The 22,371-nt window shown below is 38.4% G+C and overlaps 1 protein-coding gene across 1 annotated transcript in view; it reads right to left on the bottom strand.

Annotated features, from left to right (window-relative positions):
• Hand (heart- and neural crest derivatives-expressed protein) overlaps positions 1-22,371 on the bottom strand; it is a 325,738-nt gene that overhangs the window by 148,685 nt on the left and 154,682 nt on the right. Inside the window, exon 3 of the mRNA XM_068302366.1 lies at positions 2,283-2,438. Coding sequence (XP_068158467.1) covers positions 2,283-2,438 — 156 coding nt within the window. The remainder of the gene's footprint in view (positions 1-2,282; positions 2,439-22,371) is intronic.

The following is a 22,371-nucleotide window of genomic DNA, read 5'->3' as shown; positions in this document are numbered from 1 at the left end:
CTCTAGCCTCTCCAAAAAATGTGGGTACCTGACGTGGATTTTAACGTGGATTTTAAATAATTGAACTTAAGAGAGCAAGACTCTCTCTCTCTCTTCTCTTTTTTCAATTAATTCCGTAAATGACTCCACAAACAGGTCCCATTCTCAAGCCTCTCCAGAAAATGTGGGTACCTGAATCCTTGGCAACACTGGTAGTTCACCTCTCACGGTTACATTCTCACTCTTACAATTTTCCTTATTGTTTATTTTTATTTCTTATTTTTATCGAATTCTAAATCATCCATAGTATTCTTAAATCTTGCATCATTTGTGAATACCTGGCACGCATGAACTTTCTCCAATAAATAAATGATCTTATTAACATATTTTATCCATGTCCCATTGCCTGTACATTTCAACTCAACTACCTCTAAATATTCCTAGAGTTGTCGGATTCTATCCTTAAATATATCCTGGGTAACATTAGCGTTAGAGGTCGCATCCCCGCGCGACTCTCCTTTGCTATCTTCAAACATCTCTGTAATGTTCGCTTCTTCTTCAACGCACACCGGCTTACTAGTGCCTGGTTTTTCTGCCTCTTGTATGTCTATAATTTTGGCAATTATCTTTAACACCCTTTCTCGTATTTTATCTCTGAAATAATGATGATCGAAAACTGGAGCCATCCATTGATTCCTTATAGAATCTAGTGCTTCTAACAGCATTAACCTGGTATGTAACTCTACCTGCTTCTCTAACACCTTTAGAGAACACTTAGTGAACACTTTGTCTAATGCGTCTATTAGGTTATCCATATAAGTATTTTTTTTCAGTTTCTCTACTCGATCATCGCAGTGATCTTCCTACATAGAGTTTCGTATAGCTTTACAGGCTATACTGCTATCGGGCAGATAAGGTTCCGCTCAGTTTCACAATATTTATATCTTAGATTATATATATACCTAGTATTTCTTATTTATAATCTGAAACTCCTTTTTTCGCAACAGCAGGTCGTCGCCGTTTGGCTCCCTCGAAGGCGTAAAAGACGGCCTGCCTTTCACGCTCGTTGTCAGCTGCTGATGTTTAGGTCCCGAAGGTTCGAACGCACGCACTTTTATTAAGCAATATTTTGCTTTTATTTTATACTCTGTCTGTTACCACTGGTGGGGGAAAACAAAAGTTATTTATTTTGTTTCCTTTAGCTGGTCTTAGCATTAACACTTGCGTAAGAATTCAGACCTCAAAGAGCTGATTCACTCTCTAAATCTCTTACCACTGGTGGGGGAGAACTACAGAGTTCTTTTTATCGAAGGACCAAACATGATCTATCCGGCTCGAAGGACCAAAAATGAAGAGGAATTTAGTACCACAACTAAAAACACGATCTTCATTCTTTAAATTCAAAATATGAACTGATTTTATTTACAAAAGTGTTGTGTATATAAATAAACTCTCAGACTCTAGGAGTTCAAAAGAATTAAATGGAAGTTGTCTAAACAGATTAATGGTAAAAAACTACAATCAGTTCCAAGCAAGCTATGAAACCTTCTTCCCACAATATAAACAAAATAATAAAAAAAGTTTATAAATGTGATGTCAAAAGCAATAATCCGGTCTGTCCACGCAAGTCCATTCAGAAAAAGAGTATTCAGACTCCTGGAAATATCAAAAACAATGAATAAGAATAAGACTCCAATTATTCAATGTTGGATTTTGTCATGTAAGGTCTGAAACAGAATTTTATGTTTTTTGAATTTTAGGTAAATGGTAAACGACGAAAAAGCGGCTTAACTGTTGGTAACCTAGTTTATTTTTATCCAGTATTAGGTTTCATAAAATAGAGGAAATCATTCTGCTGTTCAGGCAGTCAAATATTGTATTCTGAATTATAATATTTTATATCACATTGAGGAATATTGTTAGCTGAACAATATTATCTTTTTTAGAGTATAGTGAGAAAAACTGATTCGACAAGAAGGTTTATTTTTTAAGCGGCTACCCGAAATGTGTCATTTTTCATGTTTCTGTCATATCCACAACGTATTAAATATTCGGACGACTCTTTATACCAAAATTTGTGTTTTTAAATCTTAGAGTCTTCAAAAAAAACTGTAATAAAAGTTTAAAAAGCTTACAAAAAATATGCCCTTAGCTCTTTTATTTTGAGAGATTTAAGTGTTTACTCCGGCGAACGGACATATGTGTACACATATCTATGATTTTTATGTACCAAGATTTTCAAATGACAAATTATGGTGGTTCAACGGTGGCTCCATGACGTATTTTTAACATTTTTCACTCACCTTAACTTCATTTTTAGAGTATGGCACTTTGTCGTAACAAGGATTGCGATTTAGCTCTTTAAGTTCCGCACGAAATCCACCATTTGGGTCACGATCACCATCAATTACATCTACAAGATAATTTATATACAAGATAGCCAACTTCAATGTTTTTATCTGGAAAAAATGTAAATATTTGTATTTTGATTGTTTGGCACTAATACTGTTTTTGTTCAGTTCTGTTTGGGTTCGAAAAAAACGGATCAAGTTGATATAAATTAAACCAGAGGTTTAATAGCTAATATTAAATAGTATTTCATCAAACCATTAATAGGTATTGTTTAAGAATAAACATCGCGTTCATCTGAAATGGCTTCACCAAATCAGATTGAACAACGAAATACACAAAACATACAAGAAAAATAAGTCATAAAGATTCCTATGACAATTATTGCTTAATTCCAAAAACAAAAATAGCTGATACAAATTCATATTTCAAGTATGGCTCAAAAACCAAACAAAACATGCATCCACACTCTGTGGAAAACACTTAAGATTGTAACAGCGGCGCGGTATCAAGTAACCGACGCTGAGCATGAAATATAAACATTAGAGTAAGCATTTTTAAGAACAATTGTCGCCTCTTAGAGTCTAGGAATTCTTTGATGTACACAAGACGTTTGTTAATAAAATCAGTTCATATTTTGAATTCAACGAATGAAGATGGTGTTTTAGTTTGCGGTGCTGAAATCCTCTTCATTTTGGTCCTTCGAGAAAAAAGGAACTCTGTAGTTTTCCCCCACCAGTGGTAAGAGACTCAGAGAATGAATCAGCTCCTTAAAGTCTGAATTCTTCTGATAAGATCAGCTAAAGGTAGCAAAATAAACTAACTCTTGTTTTCCCCCACCAGTGGTAAGAGACAGAGTATAAAATAAAAGCAAAATATTATTGCTTAATAAATAAAAAGTGCGTGCGTTCGAATTTAAAAGCAGTTTGCAGTTGTGTGGCGTATTCGAAGCCCTAATATCGAAAGTTAAAAAAAAAACATCCTCGCCTATATATACACTATAGGCGGTTACAAGTCGACTGGCAACAAGAAGCAGATTAACGAGGCAGTTGCAAGTCGGCAACAAGAAGCAGATGAACGACGCATTTGCAAGGCAACAGGATAGTTGCAAAGAAGAGGCTACTGAAGAACAAGGAAATCTGGTGCACTGACCGGCACCGGTACCGCCTGAGCCCATAGGCCCAGGACAACAGCAGCAGATCAACAGCGAGAGGGGCAAACCGCCACTTTCGCCTGCGAGGGAGCGTCAGTGCAGCCAACCGGCGACGACCAGCTGATGCAGGAAAAACAAAAAAAAAAAAGCAGTTGCAGCAACCGAGATTGAAGTGAACCGATAGCGCTACAAAGAGCGCCCAACAAAAATTAATAATAAAACTGTGCGCTGCGTCGCATAATTTTTTTAATGCACTGCGATGCATATTTTTTTTATATAAATTATAAAACAAACTATGTACAATTGTGCGGCATTAAAGCTGTTCAATTAGAGTGTGGCCTGAAAACCACACGCAAAACTAGGCAGGGATATATGTAAAAAAAAAAAAAAAGTAATATACATTCATATATTCTAAGAGACAAAGTAGGGAAGTAAAAAAAATAATACCCAAAATTGGTGATAACAGATATATAACAACATTTTTAAGAAAGTTGCCCGTTAAAAAGTCAAGACCAAAAAGTAAATATACAAAAAAAAAAAAAAAAAAATGAAAATTTTCCATATACTTAAGTAAATACATATTAACAAAAATAAATAAATATATTGTCGCATACATATACAGACACCATATAAAATGTTCCCTACCAAAATTGAAAAATTGTTAGCGAAGCAGCACGAGTTGCATAAAAGGGTGAAGAAGATAGAAGAAATAGACGCTAGTAAGTTCACTAGCAAAATTCTTAATGAAGTAAGAGACATACAGAAGCAATGGATTAGTTACAATAACCAAATGCTAGAGAGTGGAGCAACCGAACATATCTATTTTCAAGATGGAAAATATGAGGAAGGCTTAAATATGATTAATAGATTAATAGCCAAAGGAGAAGCAATCAGGCAGGGCACTGTTGATTCGGAGAACATTGAAGCAGATGCAACGATGTTAGAGAATTTTGAAGACAGCAGCGGAGAGTCGCGGGGAAACGCGACCTCCAGTAATGAGAATGCTAAGGTTAGCCAGGAGAAATTGCAAGAAAAGGTTCGTCAGCTGCAGGAATATTTAGACATGGTGAGCAAAGATTTACGTACGATAGATAATAGAACAGGCGAAATGTATGTTAAAAAAATAAAATTCTTGTTCAGGAAGGTACAGATGTGTCAGGCTTATACAGTTGAGTTTATAGGTAATGATACGTTTAAAGAGGTCATAGAAGAATTAGAGTTCGACCTTCAGAATACCTTGGTAGCATTAGAAGAAAAAATAGACGATCAGAAAAGTTTGAAAGTTGAGAATGTTACCGTGAGAGGCGAACTACCGGTGTTGCCAAAGATTCAGGTACCCACATTTTCTGGAGAACCTAGAGAGTGGGACCTGTTTGTAGAATTATTTACGGAGTTAATTGAAAAAAGAGAAGATTTAAGTCTTGCTCTTAAGTTTAATTATTTAAAATCCGCGTTAAAAGGCGAAGCTAAGAGCATGGTAGCTCATCTATTGTCAGGTTCAGCTGACAATTATAGTGCCGCTTGGGAACTGTTAACCAAGCGGTATGAAAATAATCGGAGGGTATTTTCCGAACAGTTAAATCGGATCGTTGATTTACCGATGATCGACAATGAGTCCGCAAAAAGTATAAAGGGAGTGATTGACATAGTTAATGAGTCAGTGCACTTAATTAAAATTAAAACAAATTTGTCCGATGAAGTGGACATAATATTTGCACAAATACTACTTAGGAAATTTGACAGAGATACTCTACAATTATATGAGAGTCAAATTAGAAAAACAAGGCAGATACAATTGCTATCTGATGTCATGGAATACTTGGAGCAAAGATATTGTTCGCTAAGTGCCATGAGCAAAGAAGAGAAAAAACCGTTACAGAAAACGTCGGGTTCGGTGTTCCAAGACAATTGTCCGATTTGCAAAGTTGCAGGGCATAAGGCGTATAAGTGCTATAAATTTAAAGGTTTGACACCAATGGAAAGGTATGAAATGGCCAAAGAAGTACAGATTTGCACAAGATGCTTGAACCATTCAAGCAATAAAGTATGCACAAATGAAATGGTCTGTTCATTGTGTAGTAATGGACACCATACCTTACTCCATTTTGAAGAAAAACAGGAGAGAGTTAATACTTGTGTAACGGCACAATCAACACTGTTGGCTACAGCTCTAATACAAGTAAAAAATGTAAATGGAGGATATAAGACTCTAAGAGCCCTTATTGATAGTGGTTCACAGAGTACCATTTTGTCTGAAAAGGCGGCTCAATTACTAAATTTACATAAAATTAAACAATATACAGAAATAAGTGGCGTGTCATCAATAAAATCCAAAAAATCAAAATACATATAAGGTAAAAATAGATGTGAGGACGCGGAATCCACGGAATAAACTTCTTAAGGTTGAGGCAATTGTATTGCCAAAGTTAATGAAAGCTCTTCCATTAAAAAGGGTAAGCGTGGATATGTCAAAATGGCAATCCTACGTACTTGCTGATCCTACCTTTAATAAACCTGGTAAGGTTGATATAATAATGGGGGTCAGTCGCCGACTAACACTCATCGCGAGCAGACGTCAGTTGCTAACCAATCGTGCTGTTATCAGTTCTCTTCTCTCCTCAGACTCTTTCTATCAACCGTTACTTGTACAAAATATTATATTATATAAATATATGTTCCTAATCCCATGCGGTGCAAATCTTTCCAAAAACTCGGCCATACCCAAAAACACTGCAAGAACGATCCAACGTGTAGTAACTGTGGACTCACCCCGCACTCTGGTTCCTGCTCTCCAAAATGCGTGAATTGCTCACAGAACCATGCTGCCTCAGACAAAAAATGTAGTGCATTCATACAGCAAAAAGAAATACTGAAAATAAAAACCACGAAGAAGTGTACAATGAGAGAGGCAAAGCTTTATTACAAAGCTGCCTTGCCTAAACAATCCAAGCCCGACAGCTACGCCGCAGTCACAGCAAACATAGAAAACGAAAATAGCACAGCACAAAAAGCAAAGCACAACATAAACCGTCACACTGATAAGAGCAATATTGTTGGCTCTAACGATCGCCTCTCTTCGCCCGACTCGCTTCCACGAAATAACACTCAATCTCCTTCTACTCTCTCCTCATCACTTCCCTCTTCATCCCAACTGTCCCCTTCTCTATCTCAATTCTTAAAAAAAAACACTCAATAACCGAACAAAACCAAAATCACCTACTCACTCACACTTAACACAAAACAACACCATCGATTGTGACTCAAATGAGTCATTATCTGATTCAACACCAAATAACACCATCGATCTTGACCCAACAGAGTCAATGTCCGACTGATACAATAATAATAATAATAAATAAAAAAAAATACTATGTTCCCTGAATACATACATATATCAATTATTACTTCATTTATCTATGACCATTAAAGTTGTTCAATGGAACCTAAAAGGATATATAAATAATTTTGATGAATTAACGATTCTAATAAATAAAATAAATCCAGATATAATATGTCTTCAGGAAACTAACTTACCTTTTAACTCAAAAAACATAATCTGCAACAAACAATACATAGGTTACTTCACTAACCTACCACACAACCTTAATGCCAAACAAGGAATAGGAATTCTTGTTAAAAGGCACCTACCGCACTCTCTGCTCCCTTCTCTGACCAGCTCAAGTATACTTCACTTGGCCATTCAATTAAAACTTAACGAAAAATTTACTATTCTCAACAGCTATATCCCCCCTGATCAATATTTTTCTGGGAACGAAATACTTACAATAATAAACAGCTTCTCCGCTCCACTATTGTTTACTGGAGATTTCAATGCCTGGGGTTTTGCTTGGGGCTCTCCACGCACCACGTCTAGAGGAAAAAATATTATCGAAGCCGTATCAAAAACTAACCTATCTCTTTTGAATAATGGCAGTCCAACACATTTTTCCACACATAAAACTTACACACACATAGACCTCACGTTTATCTCCTCTAATCTGCATCCACACTGCAATTGGGAAGTTTTACCCGACTTATACAGCAGCGATCACTTCCCAGTCAAAACTGAAATACTAAATCAGTTTCATTTTGAAAAGTCTAAATTCTCCCCAAAATTCAAAATTGATTTAGCCAATTGGGAATTGTTCCGTTTAAACTATAATACCCACACCTCTTTCACACAAAATGCAGACATTCAACTGCAAGTCTCCCAAATTACCAAATCAATGCGGATGGCGGCAAATAAGGCAATTCCACAGACCAAACCCCACACATTTAAAAGAAAAATAATTTGGTGGAATAAAAATCTGGGAGATCTTCGGGATAAAAAGCAGAAATCGTGGCAAACCTATAAATACAAAATGACAGATGTTAACCTCATAGCTTACAAAAGAGCAAATGCGTTCTTTAAGCGTGCAGTTAAAGAAGCCAAACGTGAGAGCCTCGGTGCCTTCACATCCAATATTTCTCCCCAATCCTCCTCCAAAAAAGTCTGGCGCGACATTAAATCCCTGGTGGGAGTCCCCCTCCCCAGCTTAAGTGTATCAGAGCTAATAATACATTAATAACGGCACCCTTAGAAATATCGAACATATTTGCCACAACTTGGTCAAAGTATTCCGAGGACCTCAACTTCAACATTCAATACAGGCAACAAAAGGCAGCATCCCTTAGTCTATCTGCTAAACAACTCGAATACGATTTCACAGAATTAGAACTAGAAACTGCCCTAACAAAGGCTAAAGACAAAACACCAGGTCACGACAGAATCTCGTATCCAATGCTTAAACAACTGCCCGCCACAGGCAAAGCAGACCTTTTAAACCTATACAACAATATATTTTCGGTTGGTCAGTACCCCCACGTGTGGAAATCTGCCATCATTGTACCTATCCCAAAACCAAACAAACCATCTGATGAAGTTGCTAGCTATCGACCCATCTCATTACTTCCATGTATCGCCAAAACATTCGAAAAAATGATCGCCCGTAGACTCTTATGGTACGCTACCAAAAATAAACTGATCAGCTCGAACCAAGTAGGCTTCAAACCCAAACACAGTACGATGGACTCTCTGCTGCACTTGCAGCACTTCGTGTCAGACGCCCTTTCCTCAAGAAATCATGTCACGCTGTTGGCAACTGATTTCGAAAAGGCATTTGATCGCGTGGGAGCCCATACTGTTCTTCAGCAACTCGAACAATGGGGGGTGGGTACGAAAGTCTTCAATATAGTGAAAGCTTTTATGTCCCGCCGCTCATTTCGAGTCAGGATCAACAACGTACTTTCAAACTATCACAATTTATATACTGGCATTCCCCAAGGATCGCCATTATCGGTTATTCTATTCATTATAGCATTTGAAGAAATCAACAAAATTGTATCTAATCATAAAAAAATTCAATCAATCATGTACGCAGATGATGCCATAATCTTTAGTAAAATCAAGGACTTAACAAAACTTAACAATATTTTAAAAGATATACTTAAGGAAATATACAACTGGGGTCTGGGCTCTGGTGCAACCCTATCTCCCAGTAAATGTAAAATTTTGCACATTTGTAAAAAAAAGATGTACATACTCTAGTTTAAGCTTTAATAACTTTACTATAGAATGCGTCCAGGCTCTTAAGATATTAGGCCTATATTTCGACAAGAGAATGACATTTAAAAATCACTGTCTGTATCTCAGAGATAACCTTGAAAAAAAACTAAACATTATAAAATATCTTAGCTCCAAACATTCCTTAATAAATACAAATAGTCTTATAAATGTCGCCAAGGCTCTTATACTGGCAAAAATAGATTACGCGTTGCCAATATTCGGCTGGTGCGCAAAGTCACATGTTCGCCTGTTTAAACCAGCCTACCACACAGCGGTTCGTCGCAGTATCAACGCCTTTCCAACATCTCCAATAAAATGCGTCCTAGCAGAAGCGGGTTTGTCAACAATAGAGGACAGAGTTGCAGAAACTACAGCCCTGCTTATCCCGAAAATGTTCTGCTCACCCAACCAGCTCCTTCAAACTGTGGTACGGAAAGCTATAAAACAACGGAGAACTTACCGATACCTCTCCACAATACGCCGATGCGCCGCTCTCTCCAAAGAATGGAACATCGCAACTCCAACAACACCGAAAATCTCCAGCGTCTCTTAGACAATCCTCCATTAACTGCGCGCTACAGGAATTTCCAAAAAATCACACGAACGGGGAAACTTTCCGCCAACTATTTTATAATGAAACAGCCAAGAAATTTTACGATAATCGAACGTGGATATTCACTGACGCAACAAAATCATCTGAACTCACTGCATTCGCATGCGTTGACATCAATGGGAAAATTTTATCAGCAGGATCACTACCAGAAAAAAAAAAATCACTACTGTATTTTCAGCAGAAGCAGAAGCTATTCTGAAAGCCATCGTTTACGCACAAGGCAAAACCGGAAAGTTTACTATATGTACCGATAGCCTATCGACTGTAGAATCTGTTAAGAATATATCTAACACAAACCCAACAATCGTGCAGATACGGGAGAGTTTAATAAAAACCCCTCTAAAACTTAACATATTCTGGGTCCCCAGCCACAGGGGCATTAGGGGCAATGAGTTGGCTGACAATGCAGCAAAAGCAATGTCAAAGTATCCCACAATCATGATACTACCCTCAGCGGAAAAAGATCTGCGAAAAGTTATTCTCAAACAGCTCCACTCTCAAAAAATCGAAATCTGGGCTAACTTTCATCACAGATACAGGAACTGCAACCCAAACTTGGAGAAAGTCAAGTTCCCTATCAACACATCCCGAGCCAAAAACACTATTTTCACCCGCCTCCGGATAGGACACTGCAGTGGCACCCACAGCCATGTATTGTCAGGAGACCCAAAACCGGACTGCCACTTATGTGGTCTAGAACTCTCTACCGTACACCTGCTGGACACCTGCAAAAAATTAGTTAGCATTAGAAAAGCCCATTTTCCAAATATACTACCCTCATCCATTCTACCCTACGTCACAACAATAAATATAAATAAAATATACAAATATTTACAAGACTGTAATTTAACAAATAAGATATAGTCCTACATAGAGCCGAAGGCCTGGTCGCTAGCGCTCTTATTATATACTTAGCTTTAATATTCTTCTGTATTATAGCTAACTTTGTAAAAATAAAAAAAATAATGGGGGTAAACGTATACACCCAAATCATAAAATAAGGAGTTACAAAGATTGATGGCCTACTAGGTCAAAATACTCAATTTGGTTGGATCGTCTCGGGATGCAACAAATCAAAAAGTAATAAATCTGTAGTCGCAACAACAATAGATGTCACAGGTTTAAAAAAGCGTTGGAAAAAAGAAGAAGAATGGTAATAGTGAGGATAAATACAAGACATTTCAAAACAAACTCAACCACAAAACTCAAGATCCGCACTTGACTCCCCCGGCAGGACCTCACCTTAGAGGTAACATAAAAGCTGAGGTAAAAGAAATAATTTTTGAAAGTAAAAAAGAAATAAGTTTATGTCCCCCGGCAGAAAATCTTCAGATGGCAAACGGTAAATTAAATAATGATCATTTAAAAAATAGTGTCATAATAAATTCAGGTAACAAATTGTCAGAGTCTATAGTACAAAAAAGGCAGATATTGCAAAATGTTTATAAAGGGGCAACATTTAAACAGAATAAACGCTCAAAGTTCAGCTATCAGCGAAATGTCAAAACGGTGGAGCAAAAGCCGAGAGGTAGAAGTTGTTGGTCTTTAAAGTCTCCACCGTATAAAAAGGCTAGAAGTCAACACAGTAATACACATCAGGAGTGGGTAGATATCCCGAAACAAAAATTGTTAAGCATCGGGCGATATTAGTAAACAAATTCGGTAAATCATACAAAATAATAGGAAGTCAGTTTATAAGAAGGATAACATTGATTTGCTAGGGTTAACTTCTCTCATGTAGCTCGTCATGCTTCTTTAACAAGAGTTATCTTACTAATGACAATATTAAAATAAATTTGTATAAGACAACTAACTATTTAAATCAAAAACCAAAACGTCACATTTGGCGGCCCTTTGGCAGAATGTTTAAGAATAAACATCGCGTTCATCTGAAATGGCTTCACCAAATCAGATTGAACAACGAAATACACAAAACATACAAGAAAAATAAGTCATAAAGATTCCTATGACAATTATTGCTTAATTCCAAAAACAAAAATAGCTGATACAAATTCATATTTCAAGTATGGCTCAAAAACCAAACAAAACATGCATCCACACTCTGTGGAAAACACTTAAGATTGTAACAGCGGCGCGGTATCAAGTAACCGACGCTGAGCATGAAATATAAACATTAGAGTAAGCATTTTTAAGAACAATTGTCGCCTCTTAGAGTCTAAGAATTCTTTGATGTACACAAGACGTTTGTTAATAAAATCAGTTCATATTTTGAATTCAACGAATGAAGATGGTGTTTTAGTTTGCGGTGCTGAAATCCTCTTCAGGTATATTAAACAGACAAATATTCATTGTCATAAACAATAGTTGTCGGATCACTACAACATAAAAACAGCAATAACTTTGTTTCAGACAAGGGGCCAAGTGTAGTTTTATACGCTGCGGCAGAGCCAATGTTCTCGCAATGAAGAAATATGTATTTGCTACTTCAATTTTGTGGCGAATCTATCAAAGCGAAAAGAAACTGGCAAAATACCCAGTCTATATTGTAATGGCCCAGCTCTGCTGTCAGTTTTGTAACCGTTGATGAAGGTTTTGTAAGGATTGATAAAAACATAGCCATGCTCTTTTTAAGATATTACAGAAATGCAGGTATTGTAGGCACTGACGGGAATTCGTATCATATTGACAGCCCTCGTGAGGTGAAATGATACATTAAAGTCGCCACAATGTATGTAATAGGCCGAAAGATCCGTCTGTCCGCAATTCCACCAGTCCGTATGAATACCTAGATCTCAGAGACTATAACAGCTTGAATCACCAAAAATGCTACTTAGACATTCTCTGCTACCAATGCAGCTACATCGGGTGACCAGAGGTGGATGTCTCTATGAGGGACGCTGTTACTCGAGGAGCTCCTAGCGGGAGGTGTTGCATAGACGGCAGCCTGGTGTATGCTCGCGTTGAGGTGATCAACAGCATTGTCCAGGTCTTCGCCGGTGGAGATCTCGGTCGTCAAGTCCAGGTTGTTATCCAGCCAATTCTGATAACGCTCGATGTTGGTGTTTTTCCTAAACAGCCGATTTCTCTTGGAGTTAGTGTTGGCTGGTAGGTTGAGTAGAATCCTAAGAGCGCAGTGGTCAGAGCACAATTCGAGTGAATTGCTGATGTCTATTATGTGACTTGGGATTCCCTTCGAGACCAGAATGTCCAAGACGTCTGGGATTTTGTTAGGATCGGTGGGCCAGTAGGTGGGCTCCCCAGTTGAGTGATAGGACATGCCGCTGTCAGTGATACATCTGTATAGCGCTGTACCTTTGGGATTGTTAATACGTGATCCCCAGCAGATATGCTTAGCGTTGTAGTCTCCTCCAGCTAGAAATGGACTACCAAGGCTGTCTAGTAGGCTGTGGAACATAGTCTCGCTTACTATGTGCCTAAGTGGGCAGTTTATAGCGCCTTGACATGCACGTAAACCCGTACGCCATCAATTTGCTGGACAACAGCAGCACCACCAGGCGTCTTAAAAGACTTCACACGCTGGACCTGCCACGACATTGAGAATAATATTACTATTTAACCAGCATTCCCCCTTATACAACCACACAACACCCTATTGCAATAACACACAAACATTATAACCGCCAATGTCCAACCACGAAAACTTGCTGCTTGTCCCCGGACAGATTGCAAATTCGCTATATTGTGCGAAACTTGTGTCAAGCCACCGCTACAGATATCAAATCTAAGGTTGGCCCGTGATCAAGACTTTTTGTGCCAAAAACAAGTAAAGGAGCTGTAAGCAACTAAAGCCCAAAGCCCTCGAAAATTTGTTTTTCGTTTTATCCGCAAAACAACCTTTCGTGCAGTCAAAAGCGCGACATCAAATCTTGAAGTTCTAAATATATTCTAATCCAAGATGACACTGGAACTATCAGAAACACGTCTGAACCAGGCACTTACCATGCTTAGACAGTTGCCCAATTTCGATGGTAACGCTTTGACCCTGAGCACGTTCATACGGAGAGTTGACTACATTCTACAACTCTATCCGACGTGGGACATCCGTCAACATAGCTTGATGTATGGTACTATAGAGATGCAGCTCACTGGAGATGCACAACGGATATCACAACTAGCGCACGCCAACAATTGGAGCGAGTTGCGGGCCGCCCTCATTAGCGAATATAAGGTGCAAACGCCTTATGAAGAGTTACTACGACGGCTATACCAGCACTATTATAAGCAAAACAACCAATACAATAATTCAAATCATACCAATTGCCAAAATAACCAACAGCTTCGAGAAGAATTTCAATAAAATTTTAATCATGGCAGGCAAGAAAATCCCCTAAATTTTCAGAATTAACATCAGAAGCAAAACCCTGTGATAAATCAACCCACTTAAAGGGAAAGGGAAAGTACCAGTGGTCAGAGTAAAATGGAATGGTCCGAAAATTTTCATCAATCAGCCTCGGATCAGATAGCTCAGACAGAACAGTTGGATCAAATAGATCAACCGAATACCTCCAATCAAATCCTTAAGTCCAACTAAAAATCAATAACAATACTTTAAAGTGCGTTATAGATACAGGCTCTTCAATAAATATTATCAAAAAAAAAAAATTATTTCAATTTTCCAGAAACATCAGACAATTTGAATGTGAAAACGATAAAAGGTTTAATTGAGCTTAATAAAAGCGTATCTTTTGCACCAAGCAAACTTTGCCCCAACCATCAAAAATTTTATTGCCATAAATTTTCATCAGTAGAAAATATCTCAAAGACAATAGTGTAACATTATCAAATCACAAATTCTATTTCAAATACCAATACACCAATAAAGAAGAAAAAGAAGAATCAATACCTTATCCTCCCCAGAGTTCGAATATGAAGCATTCGCACATGAAATAAATAACGGTATCGAGGAAAGAAACGAATTTAGACTTGATCATTTAAATTCAGAAGAAATAGAAAGGTTAAAGAAAATATTGCATGTATTTAGCGATATCCAGTATAGGAAAGATGAAAATTTGACCTTTACCAGTACAATAAAACACAACATCAGAACTAAACACGAAGACCCAATTTACAAAAACCCATACAAATACCCACAAATCTTTGACGAAGAAGTCAATAAACAAATTAGTGAAATGATAGAACAGGGAATCATTCGAAAATCGAAATCGCCCTATTGTTCACCAATCTGGATCGTACCTAAAAAAGTGGACGCATCCAAGGAACAAAAGTTCCGCCTAGTAATCGGCTATCGTAGTCTAAATGAGATTACTGTCGATGACAAGTTCCCAATACCAGTAATGGATGAAATATTAGACAAACTTGGAAAATGTCAATATTTTACAACCATTGACCTCGCCAAGGGATTCCATCAAATCCAAATGGACCCTAAAACAATCGAAAAAACCGCCTTTTCAACTAAACATGGTCATTACGAGTACACACGAATGCCATTTGGGCTAAAAATGCACCAGCAATATTCCAAAGATGTATGAATAATTTATTAGAAGATTTAATCTACAAAGATTGTTTAGTCTACTTAGACGATATTATTGTTTATTCCACCTCATTAGAAGAACATTTGGCATCACTAAAAAAGGTCTTTGCTAAATTGCGCAATGCTAATCTAAAACTACAATTAGATAAGTGCGAGTTCTTGAAAAAGGAAACAGAATTTTTAGGTCACGTCATAACTACAGAAGGAATCAAACCAAACCCAGCCAAAGTCAAAGCTATTCTAAAATTTCCAATCCCCAAAACCCCGAATGAAATAAAATCCTTCTTAGGCTTATGCGGATTCTTCCGTAAATTTATTCCAAATTTTGCACACATTGCAAAGCCTTTAACCCTAGGATTAAAGAAAGGAGCTAAGATTAATATAAACGACCCACATTATATTTCATCCTTTGAAAAATTAAAATGCCTCCTTATGAACGATCCCATACTTGCATATCCCGATTTTAAAAAACCATTTTTTCTAACCGCTGATGCTAGCAATATAGCTTTAGGTGCTTTCCTCTCACAGGACCATAGACCTATTTCTTATGGTAGTAGAACACTAAACCAACATTTTTTTTTTTTTTTTTTTTTTTTAACGTTTAATATATATTTGTTGAATCTACTCTTAAATTAGAGCCTAACAACAAGTTTGAGATATTTTTCTTAATCTAGTACTTAAGATAAATCCTGGGGATATTGCAGGCGGCCCGAATCACTTGTTATTGGGTTGGTCTGTCATTTCTTTTAAGACGAGTTCTATTATTAGTTCGCGTAAGGGAATTGGCAAGAACATTTGGGTGTGCATCCAGTTTCGCAGAATACTTTAGTTGTTGACTACCTATTTCAGATTTTACGCTAGGTATATTTAGATCATTTTGAATGTTGTCGTTCCGTATGTACCACGGGGCCCCCGTGATTGATCTTAAAATTTTCGACTGCGCTCTTTGTATAATATCGACATTGCTGGTACTTGCCTTCCCCCATAGTACGGCTCCGTAAGTCCAGATGGGTTTCAGTACGGTGTTGTATAGGAGGACTTTATATTCCAGACGTAGAGGGGACCGAGCATTGATGATCCAATGTAGGCTACTTGCTTTCAGTTTAAGCTGTGACTTTTTTGCTTCGATGTGCTTGCGCCAAGTTAGTCTACTGTCTAGGTGGATGCCAAGATAAGTGACATCCTCGGCTTGAGGAACTGGTACGTTGTTTAGCATTAGAGCTGGACAGATTCTTTTGTTAAGCGTAAATGTAACATGTTTGCATTTCTGCTCGTTGACCCGGATACGCCAGGTTGCTAGCCATTCCTCTACCACCTTGAGGTGTTCCTCTAATTTTGCAGAGGCTTGTATTGGGCATTTGGATCTGCTGAGGATTGCCGTGTCATCGGCAAAAGTGGACGTTGTAAGTCCTAAACTCGTTGGTAAGTCTGCAGTGTACAGTAGGTAGAGCAATGGGCCGAGTACACTGCCTTGCGGTACACCAGCTTTGATTTCAAAATCAGCCGAGACGGAGCCATTACATCTTACAGCGAATTGCCTATTGTAAAGGTAAGATTCCATGAGTTTGTGGGTGTACTGTGGCAGTTTTTGCCGGATTTTGAACATCAGACCCTCCAGCCAAACTCTATCGAAAGCCTGGGCAACGTCGAGAAAGACAGCCGCACAGTATTCTTTTAGTTCGAATGCTGTTCGTATTTCGGATGTTATGCGATTGACTTGTTCAATTGTACCATGTTTTTCGCGGAAGCCGAACTGGTGTGAAGGGATTGTGTTCTCCGATGCCAGAAATGAGTTTAGTCGGATCTGCAGGACCTTTTCAAAAAGCTTCGAGAGACATGGCAGCAAACTAATTGGCCTATAGGATGATGGCTGGGTTTTGTCCTTTCCCACTTTAGGAATCATGATGATAGTGGACCTTTTCCATGTTCTTATTATAGCGTTGAACAGTTTGCAGATGTATTGTATGGCAATGATAGGGAGTTCCAGGATCATTTTCGGTGTGATTAGGTCATGGCCAGGGGCTTTTTTTGGCTTTATGTGGTTTTTAATAACTGCAGTGATCTCGTCCGATTGGAGTTCCGAGTACTCACTATCCGTTAGTGTGCTCGAAGGGGGAAGTACAGATGAGTTTGATGTTGGATTTGGCTGGAAAACCATTTTAAGATGTGTGGCAAATACGGATGCCCTCTCTTCGTCGCTGCGGGCCCATCCACCGGTTGGACTCCTTATCGGTGAAATTGTCTCTGCAGGAGCGCTTAAAGTTGGGTGGGCTTTCCACAGAAGATGTTTAGTGCTGGTTGGGCTGAGCTTTTCTATGTATTTTCTTTGAGCCCAGCTTTCCTCTTGTCTTAACGCCTTGGAGAGGTTGCGATTAGCATGCCTTAGGCGAAGTTTTGCTGCTGGTGAGCGAGTAATCTGCCATTCTCTTCTTAGACGTCGTTTTTCCGTTACTAATTGTTCTATCCGCCGGTTCGTAGGCCTGTCAACAGGTTTAGTGTAAGAAGAGGCAGGTGGAGTAGATACTTTTTGCTGCAGCTGCCATCATAGACTCAAGTGCAGAGACGCACATATCAATGTCCTCTGCAGCATTCAGTTTCGGCGAACAGTCAATGTGGGCACTCATGTACATTTTAAATTTAAGCCAATTTGTTTTGTTGTTTGTAAGCCTATATGGGCGATCAAGTACTTGAGGTCTTGTTAATAGTGTGAATAGTACTGGAGAGTGATCGGAAGTTAGATCTAGCAGTGTATCCGCAGTGATCCGATTACGTGGAATCCTCTTGGTTACTGCGAAATCAATCAAGTCAGGCACTTTCTGTGGATCTGTGGGCCAATAAGTAGGCCTACCCGGTGAGACGCAATCCATCTTATTGAGAGGGTTGACTATTGTGTTGTACAACTGCTTGCCTTTAGGATTTACCAGGCGAGATCCCCAGTGCGTATGTTTGGCGTTATAGTCCCCTGCTGCAATGAAGCGATCTCCGAGTGTGTTAAAGAAATCGGTAAATTCCTTTTCAGAGATTGAGAAGCGTGGTGGGCAGTACAGGGCAACCAATGTAGTGTTGCCGCAGCTGGTTTGGACGGTTATAGCAGTTGCTTGTAGGTGCTGTGTTTCAAATCTGTTGAGGAACGAGTGTTTTATACGGTTTTTGATTAGGATACCAGCCCCGCCATGAGCTTTTCCGTCTGGATGGTTTGTTGCATAGAAGGTATATTTTGGTATTTGAAAATTATTTTTTGATGTTAAATGTGTTTCCGAAATCAGCAAAACGTCGATTTCACTTGAGTCTAGGAATAGTTGCAGTTCATTTTTGTGCTTGGAGATGCCGTTAGCATTCCAAAGACATAGACGTAGGGAAGCCATTATTTATTCTCGATAAGCTTCTGGATAAGCAGGTTTTGATTCCGCATCAGTTCTTGCATACAGTTTTGCATGAACGTCATAAAAGTGGTCATGTTTTGATTGAGTGAGATCAATAGGGCTTCTAAGCCACTTGGAATTTGCTGGCCAAGCTCTGGTGCGCTAGGTTGCGGATTCTGTAGATGGTGGAGTGACGGGGTCTCTTTTGCGGGCTCCGTCTGTCCAGTTCGGAGCACACTAGCGAAGGATACACTAGGACTGTATGTAGCAGGCAAGTTAGATGATCTAACAGCCTTGGCAAAGAATACCTCCGGTGTAGTTTTAGAGGCGTTGACGGTGATTTTTGGTCCAGCTGGGGGTTTGCGCCCGTTTAGGTGAGATTTAAGATCCTTGAAGACAGGACATCCTCTGTAGTTGGCCGTGTGGTTCCCTCCACAGTTACTGCATAATCTTAGTGCGACATTGTTTCTGTCCTTGGTGCAAATGCCATCTTTATGATGTTCGCCACAGCCAACACACACTGACCTGAGATTGCAGTTGTTAGAGGTGTGGTTGTATTCCTGGCAGTTTTTACACTGCGGTGGTTGGTGTCTCTTATGGGGCTCCTCTACGGTGATTCTTCTGTGCAATAGGAGCTGTAGGTTGTAGATTGGGTGCACTTCATTTGGCTTCGACCGCTTTGCATCTGGTTGGAGCTCGATTTTAAAAAGCGGCTGTGCGACTTTGTTCCTGTTGATGATGTTGACAACGGATTTGACCGCAAACCCTTTTTCGACCAACGCGTCTGCTATTTCTTGAGTAGGGACCGATGGCTCAATCCCCTTCAACACAACCTGGAGCCCTTTACTGCTTTTTAGTTGGTAGGTATAGAAGTTGATGTTAGCATTACGGAGGTACTTTTCGATGATGCGGAAATTGTCCTCAGTTTGGGTTTGGCATTTAATTTCTTTAATGTTACCCCTATTGAGAGGGGTTACAACAAAGTTATTTGCCCCTACTATTTCTACTAGCTTCGAAATCAGGGCGCTGCAGTTGGCTCCACGGATGTATAAGGGGGGTGGTCTAGCCGATTTAACTTTATCTACAGCGCCGGCTTGATCATCTTGCTGATCGGCAAGAATTTTAAAACGATTCCCGCTAAGGGGTGCTACTCGTTCATTTGGTTTGGTTATTTTCGGCGTGTTGCCACTTTTTTTCTTTTGCGGGCTTAGCTTCCGCTTAGTTATTTTAATATATCTATCCATTCCAGTTTGGACAGAAGTCGTTGGGTTTACTATTGTGGCTGACTCAGGGCGACTTGTCGTTGACGGCTTGAGGCAGGTCAATACTTCGGCACACGCTGCAGTAGTTGCTGTCAACGAGCTGACGGTGCTGGTCGGTGCAATCGGTGACCCAGTTATCGTTATTGATGGAGAAGCACACTGCTCTCTCCACGGTAAGTTGCTTTTGATTGCTGAGTGGCTGGCACTTTCGGTGTTATTGCTTACGCTAGCATTCAGTGGGGTCGGCGACACCACCGAAAAGTACGCGTTGTTGCGTTGGACCGAGAGTCGACGCTCACGTTGTTGTTGTAGAATTAGTTCTTGTAGCTGTTGCTGTTGGGGATCGAGAGAGCTTGGGCCCGAATTGGTGGACATGTCTTTTGTAAAGATTACGCACTTTGTTGTTGCAACTTAGTATTTATTGCTATTAGCAATTGCTATTTTAGCAATCTAATAGCAATATGATTGTAAATAGGCGTCTCTGGGGCGACTGAGAGCCCTACACAAATTTTTGCAAACGCGGTCTTTTTTTACAGTCAATTTTTGCGGAGTGCATTAAGAAACACGTCTGTACACGGCGGCAGTTAAATTAACTATGAAACAACATGAACTTAACAACATGAACTTAATTATTCAGCCATAGAAAAGGAACTACTATCTATCGTATGGGCAACCAACTATTTTAGGCCATACCTCTTCGGTAGACATTTTGAAATCCTAAGTGATTATAAACCCCTTGTCTGGTTGGACAATATCAAAGAACCTAACATGAAATTACAGAGATGGAAAATAAAATTGAACGAATTCGATTACAAAATAAAATACTTACCAGGAAAAGAGAATTATGTGGCAGACGCCCTTTCCAGAATAAAAATAGATGAAAATCTTTGAGGTGAAAAAATAAGTAGTTCTAGAGCTACAGTACATAGTGCTCAAGAAGATAACAAAAACCTAATAGCCATTTCAGAAAAACCCCTGAATTTCTACAATCGTCAAATAGAATTCAATAAATGCAACGAAAATAAAGTCAACGTTACTCACTATTTTCACAAAACAAAGATAGAAATATCATATGTAGAAATGACCAATCAGTTTGCAAAAGAAATTATTAAGGAATATTTATGCTCAAAAAATAACGCACTTTATATTCAAAACGACACAGATTTTCAAATACTTTAAGAAGCTTATCTTGAAATAATTAATCCAGACAGCCAAACAAAAACATTGAGAACCACTTGCAAATTAAAAGACATTCCAACTTATGCAGAATTCAAAGAAATTATTCCTAAAAACCATAAATCATTACTTCATCCAGGTATCACTAAAACTCAAAACTGCTTTAAAGAAAAATACTATTATCCAGACTATCAAAAATTAATTCAAAATTTCAAAATGCCATTTTTGTAATTTATCAAAATCAGAAAACCGAAATACCAAATTTTTTTTTGAAACCACCCCAGAGATATTTAACGCTAGAGAAAAATACGTGATGGATTTATATTTAATCGACAATCAACAATTTTTATCTTATATAGATATTTATTCAAAGTACGCGACTTTAATCGAAGTTAAAAGTCGAGATTGGCTTGAAACAAAAAGGGCAATCACAAAAATCTTTAACGATATGGGTAAACCCTTAGAAATCAAAGCAGATAAGGACTCAGCTTTCATTTGCATAGCTCTTCAAAATTGGCTACAATCAGAAAACGTTAATATAAGTATAACATCGAGCAAAAATGGTGTTTCAGACGTGGAAAGATTCCACAGGACTGTAAACGAAAAGCTAAGAGTTATTAATGCAGAATCTAGTATAGAAGACAAACAAATTAAATTTGAAACTATACTTTCCTTTACACATATAACCATAAAACTAAATATTACGCAGGCACACCTCTTTATAATACACAAGCTAACAAAGCAAAACAAATAGATAAATTAAATGAAAACAGGAACGATTTTGAAATAAATACACAGTATAAACAAGCCCCTTTAGTTAGATCGAAAACGACAACACCCCGTAAGAAAATAAGTGAAATTACGCAAGTTGACGACAAATATTATATTGAAACAAACCGAGGTAGACAAACAACACACTACAACTCGAAATTCAAAAAGAAAACTCATCAAAGTAAATATACTAATTAATTTCAGAGATACCAACATTACTATTTCTACTCTTATCAATGGTGCACTCGACGCATAATCAAAGCATTGAAATTAATCCCATAAAGGCACCTAATGGATACTTGTATTCAAAACAGGAACCATGGATTTACCCTCAGATTTCGAATATCAATATTTAACTGTAAATTTAACCAACTTTAACCACTTACAACAACTTGGTTGAGCAGTCAGAACCATATAAGAACATAGTCCACATTCAGTATTTAGTCGAAAAATTAAATCGCGAAATGAACGGCATAAAAATTATAAAGAGAAATAAGCGAGGACTTATTAACATAATAGGCACAGCACATAAATATCTTTTTGGCACCTTAGACCAATACGATAAGAAGAACTTGAACAAAAAATTTATAGTCTATCAGCAAATAGCGCCCAAAATAATGAACTTAAT

Source organism: Drosophila tropicalis, unplaced genomic scaffold, assembly GCF_018151085.1.
Source record: "Drosophila tropicalis isolate 14030-0801.00 unplaced genomic scaffold, ASM1815108v1 contig_979, whole genome shotgun sequence".
Lineage (NCBI taxonomy): Eukaryota > Metazoa > Arthropoda > Insecta > Diptera > Drosophilidae > Drosophila > Drosophila tropicalis.
This window is presented reverse-complemented; position numbering and strand designations above follow the sequence as displayed.